Source organism: Choloepus didactylus, chromosome 21 (genome assembly GCF_015220235.1).
Source record: "Choloepus didactylus isolate mChoDid1 chromosome 21, mChoDid1.pri, whole genome shotgun sequence".
NCBI classification, from domain to species: Eukaryota; Metazoa; Chordata; class Mammalia; order Pilosa; family Megalonychidae; genus Choloepus; species Choloepus didactylus.
In genome coordinates this window covers 26,285,501-26,296,397 of record NC_051327.1, presented here as the reverse complement: position 1 = coordinate 26,296,397, position 10,897 = coordinate 26,285,501, and the positions used below count along the sequence as shown (strand labels likewise).

At 52.1% G+C, this 10,897-nt stretch overlaps 1 protein-coding gene across 4 annotated transcripts; it reads right to left on the bottom strand.

Moving 5' to 3' along the window:
- Positions 1–306: 306 nt before the first annotated feature.
- ZFAND2A (zinc finger AN1-type containing 2A) lies at positions 307–9,799 on the bottom strand. 4 transcript variants are annotated; one of them, XM_037814099.1, is made up of 7 exons: positions 9,409–9,799; positions 8,324–8,424; positions 7,783–7,877; positions 6,161–6,292; positions 2,959–3,110; positions 2,334–2,417; positions 307–2,063 (listed from the first exon to the last, which is right to left on the bottom strand). In XM_037814099.1, the coding sequence occupies exons 2-7, from the start codon at positions 8,376–8,378 to the stop codon at positions 2,045–2,047; spliced, it is 537 nt and encodes a 178-aa protein (XP_037670027.1). In that variant the 5' UTR covers positions 8,379–8,424; positions 9,409–9,799; the 3' UTR covers positions 307–2,044. The 4 variants fall into 4 exon arrangements, with proteins under 4 accessions (XP_037670027.1, XP_037670026.1, XP_037670029.1 ...); XM_037814098.1 differs by having other exon boundaries at positions 9,265–9,798; XM_037814101.1 differs by lacking the exon at positions 2,334–2,417 and having other exon boundaries at positions 9,265–9,795.
- Positions 9,800–10,897: the final 1,098 nt, after the last annotated feature.

The following is a 10,897-nucleotide window of genomic DNA, read 5'->3' as shown; positions in this document are numbered from 1 at the left end:
TCCCTCAGAGCGATCTGAATTTCTAACTATTAACACACTAATTTCACTATCACTTTTGAGGAAAAATGTTAAGAGTTTTATGACAAGCTCAAATCACTTTAAGTATTACACCTAAACAATCCAGTCAAATCTGAAGACAAAGTGAATACACTAATAAATGGATAATTCTCCTTCCTGATAAAACACGGATATATTTAATGTGGTTTGTCCTTTAGCCTTGGATGACCCAGAACTGTTGAGTAGAAATATAATGCAAGCCACCTAATTTTAAAATTTCTAGTGGCCACATTAAAAAACCATACAAAATTTATATTAATGTTTTATTTAATCCAGAACCAAAATACAATTTCAACACTGTATAAATATTTTTAATTATGAGATTTTTACATTTTTTTTGCTATTATCTTCTATATTTGGTGTGTTTTTAAACTGAATTTGGACACATTTCAGTTGAACATTAAATTTTCATCAGAAACACTTGATCTTTATTTATATTTCATAAAGTGACATTTGCACCAAAAAAAAAAAAAAAAAAAAGTCCACACACCCAAGTTCCAAACATACTTAAAAGTTTTCTAATCACAGAGATGAGTCTTAGACATTCAGTGACTGAAATAAAGCTGAGGGCTCACTCCTTGGCTACAGAGCAGGACTCCAGGCACTGCCAAGGCCACCTGCTGGCGGTTGTGCCCACTGGACACACAGGTACAGGAAGGGGGCATGTCCACGCAGGACTCCCGGGAACCTCAAGTGCAAATTCTTGCCCCCAATGCAGAGAATCAGAAACTCCGGGCTGGGGCCAAGCCCTCTGGGCGACACTGATGCAGTCGAGTCTGGGGACTGCTGGTCTAGAACAAACACCACCAACCCCCGAGTGGCAGAACAGTACTGGCTCCCTGGGTATAGAACAGAAACTGAATACAAGCCCCTTTCTCCTTTTTGTTTTGAGGATACAGAAACAGATGAAGGAATTGCTCAGATTTTTGGTAATCCAGATGCAGTAAACATCTCAAAGGGATGTTGGAACGTGTGGCCAGATTACCTGGGGGGGGGGGGGGCAGAGCCTCAGGATACAGTTCAGGCAACTCATTTCACCTATTTTCTGAAGCCCATGAGCCAAGGAGAGAGCTCCCTCAGCCAAGGCAGAACCCACCAGTATAAATCTAACACTGATCCCAACGTCATCAGTGTTAACAGAACATGTTCCTGGCCAGGGGTGAAAACTGGGCTGGGCCCTGACATGTGCACGTGCTCATCAATTAAAGCGTGAATCCCAGTTGATTCTCCCTCAGATCACAGGAATTGTGCTTAAAACTACAAAAAAAACAAGCCCCTGTAACCTCCAGTATTTAAGAAACCCCCTCCCTGCAGTTTTGTGAATAACTTCTGGCAGCTTCTCTCACTTAAATTCTGGACAGAGCTGTCCTTAGCAGCTGCCATTTTGTGGCTTTTTCTTGGAGTTGAACCGATAAGCTGTTCCACACACTGGCTCATTACTGGCTGACAATGTGTCTATTTTCAGAAGCCAGTTGTGGCAGAGATGGCAAGTAGCAGGCCACCACAACAAATCCTGCTTTCATAAAAACCATTTCCCAGCTCCCCTCGGGTCAGATATGGCCATACGGCTGCGTCCTGGAATGCGAGTGGGAGGACGGCGGGAGGACGGCGGCCATTTGGGACAAGAACCCCAGCAAGGGCGGCGTGGCCCTTCCCAGCTCTGGGCTCAGGAGGCCACAGTCATCACAGGGCCAGTGCTGGGGACGGAGCTGCCTTCACCCAGGCCCCTGACCAGGCCAGCCCTGGGGAGAGCCACTCCCCGAGCCGTGCTGGCGTCCTGTTCACTAAGCCGGGGGGCTGGGTATCAGCTTCGCCCACAACAGAGCATCACGAGTATACCCACTGTTTTATGGGGAAAGCTTTGATAAAGTCTCAGTCTGTCATAAGAAGTATGAAAGTGCTAGAACGTAAGAGTTATCTACAAAGTCAAAATAATACACCAAAATGAGCTTATCTGCCCCTTTGAAGAACAGGTACAACCATGTCATCATCTCCGTATTTTCCATCTGAAAGAGAACAAAACAGTAGTTAATATTTTTAGATTTGTCTTCATCCTGAAGGTCAAACAAGGCATTCCAGAAACCAGCTCCATGTGCTGAAAGGACTGGGCTCATAATTTGGGGTTGGAGAAAGCTGAAGACATGCAGCAACCCCGTGGCTGGGTTGTACGCCCCAGGAGTGGGACAAGCAGTTACTGATCACACTGCAAGGTCTAGGCAAAGCACAGCTTCTACAATGCAGGAGCAACTACAGCCTCGCACGCCACAGGACAATACCTGAACCGCTGAGCCAGCCAACGGGGAGAGCAGGGGCTCAGGGCTCCCGGCGGCTGGGGCTCCAAGGCCCTCATGTCCGAACCCCTACAGAGAAAGTCAGATGGGGTTCACTGAGGCCTCCACCCCAGACAGGTTCAGAAGATTAGGGTGGGGGTTCCCTGCCTGCTCAGGGATGGGCAACAGGCGCAGTTAAACCCCAGTAAAACAGCTTAAGCTTCCGCTTTGTTGTCGACAAGTTTGGGCAAATGTTTCCTCTAAATTTGGCAAAGGCACTATCTTGCTGAGTTCTACTAGAATCCAACTTGACTCATCTTTCCACATTTCACTTGACTTCTCACTTCATTTTCAGTCTAGCATATACCCTGGCCACTTAGTTTTAACTACACCTTGCCTTTTCATTAACCAGAAACCTGGTGAGAAATTAAACAGTTAGCTAGCGACTGAACTCAAATACTAAGTAGGCAAGTTAGATCACCTTCACCCAAACTCCTGCAGCAAACATTAAAGGTCAGCGAGCCGGTGAGGAAGTGCTCCACGCTGCTCTGTTCCCTGCCTCGGGCCCAGGCTAACCCTACTCCTTTCACGGCATCTACGCCCACCCTGGGGGAGCCGACGGGCGCCTCACCCCGCCCTGCTGCCAGGGTGGCCGCTGTGCTTGCAGCCGTGGTCCAGGGGATGTCTGTGCTGAATACAGAAGTTGCTCTGACACTGGTCACAAGCCAGCGGCAGCATCTCCTTCTTCCTGCAGCCTTCTTTAGAGCACCGGTGTGTAAAAATCTAAGAAAACAAAAGTCAAGGATGATTACTTCAGTAAGCAATTACTTTAAAAGCCCCAATAAGATCATTTATTTTTAACCTATAAATACTCAGTTACACAGATTACAACATTTAGAATGTTAGTTAAAGAAACACCAAAAAATTTTAATAAGTAGTAAGTATGTTACTGTCAAGTCAGGGTCCCAGAAGCAGACCCTTCAGGGAGAGTCATGTGAAAATGACAGGAGGTGTTCCCAGGAAAACCAAACCAAAATCCAAAGGGCAGCTGGGACCAGGGCAGGAAAGAGGCCAAACGGGGTGTGAGCACATGCCATCCCACAGGGTAACTGGCTCTGGAGACCACTGAGGCCATCCCCAGCGGGGGGACTAGCTACATTCCCACACTGGCCACTGGGTAAGGAGAGGTGGCAGCAGTTCCCAGGCCCTTCTGTAAGCAAGGGGAAGGGGTCTCCACAGACTGAGGAAAGCCCCCTGCAGAGACAGGCAGGGGTGGCTGGTGTGAGCCGGTGCTCAGCAAGGCCTGGGTCCATGGCAATGGCACAGGGACTCAGGGGACAGTGTGGGGAGCTGCCGTGCCCGGAGAGGACCAACAAGGGACCACCTGGGCTGGGCGAGAAGGAGGTGGGAAGCTGGGGCCGGAGTCTACTTGGGAGAGGAGGCTCTCCAGGTGGATCGCAGCCTGTGGGAGGGGGCGGGGTGTGGGGGCGCAGCAGCAGGAGGATGGAGAAAAGTCAGGTTAGGAAGGGAGACCCAAGCCACTTACTTCCCAGAGTGCGTGTGGTGGGCGAAGGAGCATGGATCCTATTCGCTCGCGTGTGAGACTGAAAACGGGGCCAAAGTTTCGAGCCCTGTTTTCAGGGCTGATTGACTTAAGACAGAGAATAACTACAAACTGCAACCCATAACAAAGACCATGATTTAAGCTGGACAAAACTCGATTCCCTAGAAGTATCCTTACAAATGCAAAGCTGCCTATGTGCTTATTCTGGAGGGCAACAGGGCAGGAGCAGAGGTTTCACATCTGCAAGAGCAGCTGGCTTGAGGAGAAGAACCCGAAACAAATAAGCAGGGCCCAGGGGAGGCGAGCTGCGGAACCGCCCAGCGCAGACGACGTCGCAGCCCCGGGGAGAGTGGAGAGGCTCCGGAAAGCCCACAGTCCAGGGGAGAGCACAAACAGCTACGTGCAATCCACACAAGGGAAGGTTAATTTTAACCAGAAGTTTAGCGCCTTGAACTTGCAATTAAGAGATGGAGACTGGGCGCCTGCGCTGGCTCTGGTCCCACCTGAAACCCTAAACCACAGGACAGATCTTTCTGAAAAGGCATAAACCCACAAGGCACAGACAGAAAGGAAACAGCTCAAGACTTTAAAGCTGAAGAGCACGTGAACAAGCAAGGACTGATTGGAAGATATGAGAAGGCATACTGGGGGCCATGGGGGGCTGAGTAGCAACCAGACCCCCCAGTGCCCCATCTCTGAACTGGTAGAAAGTACCAGAAACTCGGAGCAAGGCAGGACTGCAATGGGAGACATGGCTGCACACCGGGTCCAGAAACAGAGCTGCAGCTCTGGAGAGGGCCAAGAGCAGCTCCCTGAGCAGGGGCGGAGTACCAGGCAGGGGCGGGGGCCCAGGAACGAGCATGTGCTCTGGGTGGGAGCTGAGCCCTGGAGGTCCAGGGGTCAGGAGCAGGACCCCAGACGGGGTGAGGGGAATCAGATCAGCCCAAGAGAAAGCACAGTGGGGGCTCCCTGAAGGAGCCAGCTGCTCCCCCACAGCGCAGGCCTGGGGACACTGTGCCCACCACGCCCACCGCAGGGTCTGCACACACTGGCAGCAGCCACAGGCCATGCAGGGGAGGGAAGCATCTACTACAAAGTACAGAAAAAGCAACTCAGAAACAGATTACACAGGGGAAAGGAAACTAAGGAGAAAAGGTCCGAGGACCTGCCCGGAGGTCTGGGAGGGGCAGACAGCGGGGGGAGCCGAGAGGTCCATGGTCACTTTCCGGTTCCCACTGGGCCAAGGACAACAGGCCAAGACCCAGCAAATGAGGCTCCCGGCACTGCGACGAGTGGGTCCCCCGGCTGCCAGGAGGGAAGCTGGCCTCAGAGGGTCAAGATTAGGGCGGCTTGGGAATGCCCCCAAAGGACCAGAGCCTTCGGAAATCCAGGGGAGGTTCTGACCCAGGATGCTGGCTCAGCCTGCCCACCAAGCGGAGGGTCCAAAAGCGACCCCAAGATACACACCATCTCAGCATGCCTCCCGATCGCCAGCTCAGGAAGCAACTGGAAAAGGGAACAAACAGGACACGGGGACCCCTCATAGGAGAAATGCAGGGGGGCTCTCTGGGTTGTCATTCTCAGGGACAGTCTGCAAAGGCCTGGGACACCCACCCAAAAGGACGAGGGTGCACCAAGAGGTTGGGTTGCGAGGGAAGGTGTGAGGAAATATCAGAACAGGGGCAAGAGCTGCATGTACAGCCCACGCCGTGGTGGACAGGGAACGCCAACACCGAAGAGCGACGGAGACCTACTCGAGATGTCACATCCATGCATCTGGAGAACATGGGGATGCCAAGCAGGCAGGCTCAGAGCTGAAGTGGCTGCCTGAGGGGACAGCAGGCTGCTCCCTGTCTTGTGGTGCTTTACTCCAGACTAGCAAACGAGTAACTAATAAAAATGCAAAGCTACCAAAGCACAACAGCATTTGAACTTTAGATCCTTTTGTACTCCCTTAGAAGGAGCTTTGAAAACACACACACACATCAACAGAACAGTTTGAGAAAACTGAATTTAACACACCACACCGTCTTGGGAGAAAACAGACATATTCCCATAAATAATGCAGTCCCTAAGCTGAATTCCCCATATTCAGAAAGGATATTTAAAGAGCTGTAAAAACCCATGCCATTCACAACATAGGAAAACACAGATACATATTAGGTTTTTCCTTTGTGCATAAACCATGAGGACTCATTTCTACGTTAGATGAACGACCTGCTTCCCTCTTACAGCGAAACCACACCCCCAGAACTCAGGGGTCACGCACCTTCGCCTTCGTCTTCACGGGGTTGCACTGGCAGTGCCGGTCCATGTGCTCGCCCACCACCACGTCCGGCAGCTCTCCCTTCCTCACTGGGACAGGACTGTTACAAAGCGGGCACACTGGGACATGCACATCCTAAAAACATGGAATAAAATGATATTCCAGATGCAGATGTTAGACCAGAGTCAGACACCCAGCTTTTACAGAAGCACAAGGTATGCAGCAGTGCTTGAAAAGCAGACCAAGCGCAAGCACTGACATCCCACCCACACAGAGGGCCGCAGATTCACAGCGAGGCAGCCCCAGCACGAGCCGAGCTGCCTTCCTGTGACCTCCTGAGTGGAAGTGAAGTGTAACTGACCACCCCCCAAGTGTAAAAGGACGGCGAGGAAGGCGAGAACACACCGGGCTGTTTCTCCAGCAGCACAGGGGAGCAGTACCCTGCCCAAACGCCAAGTCCAGCCATGAAGGACAAGCAGCCACTGCAGACGCCACAGCCCTTTCCAGCCTCCCAGGTGGCCGCCATTCACAGGGTGAGAGCGCACCATCGGTCAGCAGGGAAGACAGGGTACTGTGCGGGAGGACCCCCAGGCTGAGCTCTTGGGTGCACAGGGCCAGACCACCAGGGCAAGAGCTAACCACATGTCAATAAGAACATGAGGGCAAACGTTGCCAGGACAACAGAACCCACTATCTGTGGGCTGAGCTGGAAGGTCACCAGGCAGCCCGACTCAGCCAGCCAGTCTTCCAAATTAAGACACAAAGTGCGAGTTTTTGTATTCCTAAATTATTTCTAATTTCTAGCCAGACTCCCCACTAGGGGCATGGGAAGGCCCATTCAACAAACAGACTGGGCAGCCTGGCCTGTCACCAGCCCCTGCTGCAGCTGGGTGATATGACTCACCCTCCCGCTCTCACTCCGATGCATGACCAGAAAAACCTCAAGGGTCAAACCTTGGCCAGTGCTGCTCAAAGCACGGTGATGCTAAGGCACCTGTGTCTCCATGCCGCCACAGTGAAGCAGCTGAGCCAATCCAGAGTTTAATGAAACCACCCAGGGGCCCCCTTGAAACTAAGGGCATGCAGGCTGGGGGCCACTGAAAAGGCAGTGCACAAGCCACGCACTCTGGACCTACTCCAGTTAGCATACTTAAGGCCATATTCCAGTTTCTGTCATGTGCCATGGGGTAAGGCAACATTTTAAGGACATCCAGATTAGATTCCACATCAAGTACTGGGCCCATTCCTGAGGGATGTGGGGCTGCTTTTCCTTGGTGTAACGAATCAAACGCAATATGTATTTTAACACATAAAGGAAGCTCTGAAAGTTAGATTACAACAACAATTTGACTCCACAAGTCCCTAAACAAACAAAAAAGAAAATAAAGTCTTAATTGCTATCCGATATGACTTTCGGCAATGATGCAAATATCTGTATCTGTGCTGCATACTGGCCACACCTGACTACCACACACCTGAAAAGTGGCCTGTGTAACAGAAAAACTGGGTTTTTAATTGTATTTAACTCAATTTAAATAGTCACACGTGGCTAGTAACTACCGTATTAGACGGCACAGCTTTAAAGAGTAAGATTAGAATCTTCTGAATAAAGCATGAAGAATTACCTTCTTGAATGCAAAAGGACATCTATGAGCAACAGACGTAAAGTGATCTTTACAAAAATCTTGTTTACATGCATCACATTTTAGTGGAAGAAAATCTAAAAAAGAAAGTAAAATGTTTTAAAGACTAGAATAAAAGAATTGTAGACCATACAACACAGAACTTTACCTAAACTAAGCGATTTTTACCTGTCACATAGAGATATCCTTGAGATATCATACGTGAAGAAAAAAATATTGAGATCATGAAGTCACAATGTCAAACAACGTTTAAAAATCCATACGATTATCTTTTCAAGAGAGATGCCCTCTCACCTGGCAGCACAGGTATCTGAGAAGCACACTCCTGTCTTTTGCCCTGCTAGCCTAGGACCTGGAACTAGGTAGATAATGAACAGAACCTGAACCTCGTGCCAGCTGCCCATTACCAAAAAACCAGAAAGGAGAGACCAAAGAATTATCAGCCAACTAGCATAAATGTCCAATGCTCCCCTACAAAATAACAAAATACCCATTTTCTATAAATATTCTTTAAAGTGCTTACCTAGCTGCTTGCAAGTTTTTTCTGAACAATGCTTCCCCAAGTCAGGGAACTCCATTACAAGAAAAGTCTTCAAAACACAGACGGCAGAGTTAAAATATCACCTACAAGAATTAGAATAGTTAGAAGGAAAGCAACAACTGCTCCAATTTCAGTCCCCAGGCTTTACTTATGCGTCTGAGTCATCCTAGGCCCAGGTGGAAGACTAAAGCATCGAATTCCTGTCTTTCAGCTGAGAGAAAAATGGAGTTCAGCATAAGTACCAGCTTTCAGCCATTCGCAATCAATACCATTATGAGATGAGTTGTTTTTCAGTTCTTTTAATTACTGGTATATGACGTTTATCCTGAATCCAGGTTTTATCAAACCATGTTTCAAATAACATGAGGGGGGATGGCTTCCCATATTCTATTTACATAGCTGTCCATGAAAATTACAGCCTTGATGAGTTTTAAATCACAATTTCATCTATCAAATATACTTGTTGCCAGACACAAAAGTACCTGTTACTAGGTGCTAAATCACATGGGCTGACTGCACTATCCAGAGGAGATTTGACTCTGTCCCTTGCTGCCTTCTTTAACTCCCTTATGCATTAAGTTTTACTTTGTATTTATTCCTTAATGACCAACCCGCAGATGATCAGGGAGAAGAGAAAGCTGTTACCTCACATGGAAAAACAACCAGCCAACTGAGAAAGCTATTGCAGCTGAGAGAAAATTCAAATCCATAAATAGCATGGCTCACCAGGTCCCTTTGTGACCTGGTACCCACCAAACTTCTCAAAACTCTTCTTCCTCCCAAATTCACGTCCCAAGAGCCTTGTCCAGATTTCCCTACCGGTTCTCTCCCTCTCCCACACTGTCCCCCTTGCCAGGAATGCTCTCCCCCAGGTTAGATGTCACTTTCCTTGAAGGGTCACCCGCCCCCTCGGCAGCACCTACTCTCAAAGGCCCCTCCAGCTCCTCTCCCAGCAGCTTCTCTTCGGCGCGCGGGGGCCCTCGGCCTCGCCCCCCACCGCGCTCGACAACGGGGCGCGGGGGGAGGGTCCGGTCGTTTCTCGTTCAAGGAACGGATCAGAACCTGACCTCAACCCCAAGTGATTCTGTTCTCGACGCCGCCGCAGTCCGAGGGCGCCCGGCCTGGGGGGGGTCGTTCTGCTGCTTCGCTGAGAGCTCCCAGGTACTTGGCGCTTGCACGGCCTCCGGGCTCCTGAGGCTGCCGGCGTCTTCCGGGACGCGGTCCCACGCGCCCTCTGCTCTTGGAGCGGCCCCGGACCCGGAGCCTCAGGAGCGGCAACGGCGAGCGGCAGGTGGCAGAGACGGAAATGGGAAGATGGGCTCCCGCTCCTGTGGCAGCCGCGGGGAGCAAGGCAAAAAAGTACGACGACACCGGAGCCCGCGAGGCAGCTCGCAACCGGCCGCGCCCACGACACACCGCGGCACCGCGGAGCGCCCGGCTACCCGCCATTTATCCGCCAGCCGCCCCGACCCGGAGCCGCCGCGGCCCGGCCGCTTCCGGCGCGCCCCGATGACGCCACAGGGTGCCAGCCAGTCCTGGCCTGCAGCGGCCCTCCCGTCCCGCCCCGGCCCCGCCCTTCCGCCTCCCTTCCAGAACAGTCCGGCGGCTTCTCGAAGGCGGCGTTCGCACGACGTTCGCTACGTCGCGCTGAGTCAGGGTGAGGCGGCCGCGAAGGGCTGAGTCACCGCGCGGGAGGGCCGCGCGACAGGTGGTGGAACCGCGACTTCGCCCCCAGCCCCCGAGCCTGGAGCGGCCGCAAAGGGAAGGCTGGGGGCGGGGTCCGGAGGAGGAACGGGCGCTCGCCCCGCGGGGGCGCCCACGAGGCGGGGAGGGCGCGGGGCAGGGCGCAGGCCCCCCGGGGGACCCTCACCCCGACCAGCGACCCGCAGCGCTGGGGGAGTCGGAGGGGGTCCCGGGGCGGGAGGGGAAGCCTCTGTGCGAAAAGCGCGTGTTTCGAAGTGACGGGGCTCGAGGGAGGCCTGGCCAGAGCGGCCGTCCGGCTCGCGTGGGCACCGCCGCCAGCCCGAGCCTCCGTGGGGCGTGTGCCGAGTCACCGTGACCCAGAGTCGGATCGCGGTCGCTTTCGTGCCCGTCGTTTCTTCTGCGTTTATTAGGTGGCGTTCTAAGGGACAGCTTTCCTTTCGTTTATTTTTTTCTTGTTTACGTCAGTGTGACTCATGGGCCTCTGAGTCACTGGGGAGTATTTTACTGTCATAATTTATTTTGGATGTTCAGATTGTCCCAGGTTTGGCCAGAGGGGCCCTTCAAGCTGGCTCCCGAGTCCTTTGATGCCCCCATCTCTCTGTGCCCTCCTTCCTTCCTCTCTGCGGGGTGTTCAGGCTCGCAGTGCTCTCTGTGCCCTGTCCCTGGGATCAGCCATTTCCCCAAGGCGTCCTGACTCCTTGTAGGAGGCTGGTGTTTAAAAAGAAGGTGGGGGCACTTGGATGGCCTCTGCTCCTCGGCCCTCCCAGCTGACGCAGGCTATGGCATGTACGTACACGCCCTTGCACAAACACACCCATAGCTGGGCCTGTGTGTGTGTACACGCCCACACAC

Bases quoted from the DNA above. Each gene is read 5' to 3' on its own strand.
- ZFAND2A (XM_037814099.1), bottom strand. From the start codon at position 8,378: ATGGAGTTCCCTGACTTGGGGAAGCATTGTTCAGAAAAAACTTGCAAG. The intron at 3,111-6,160 runs GTGCGTGACCCC...TTGTTTTCTTAG, and splicing joins CCGTGAAGACGAAGGCGAAG to ATTTTTACACACCGGTGCTC. The intron at 2,418-2,958 runs GTGAGGCGCCCG...CTTTCTCTGTAG, and splicing joins CACCCTGGCAGCAGGGCGGG to GGGTTCGGACATGAGGGCCT.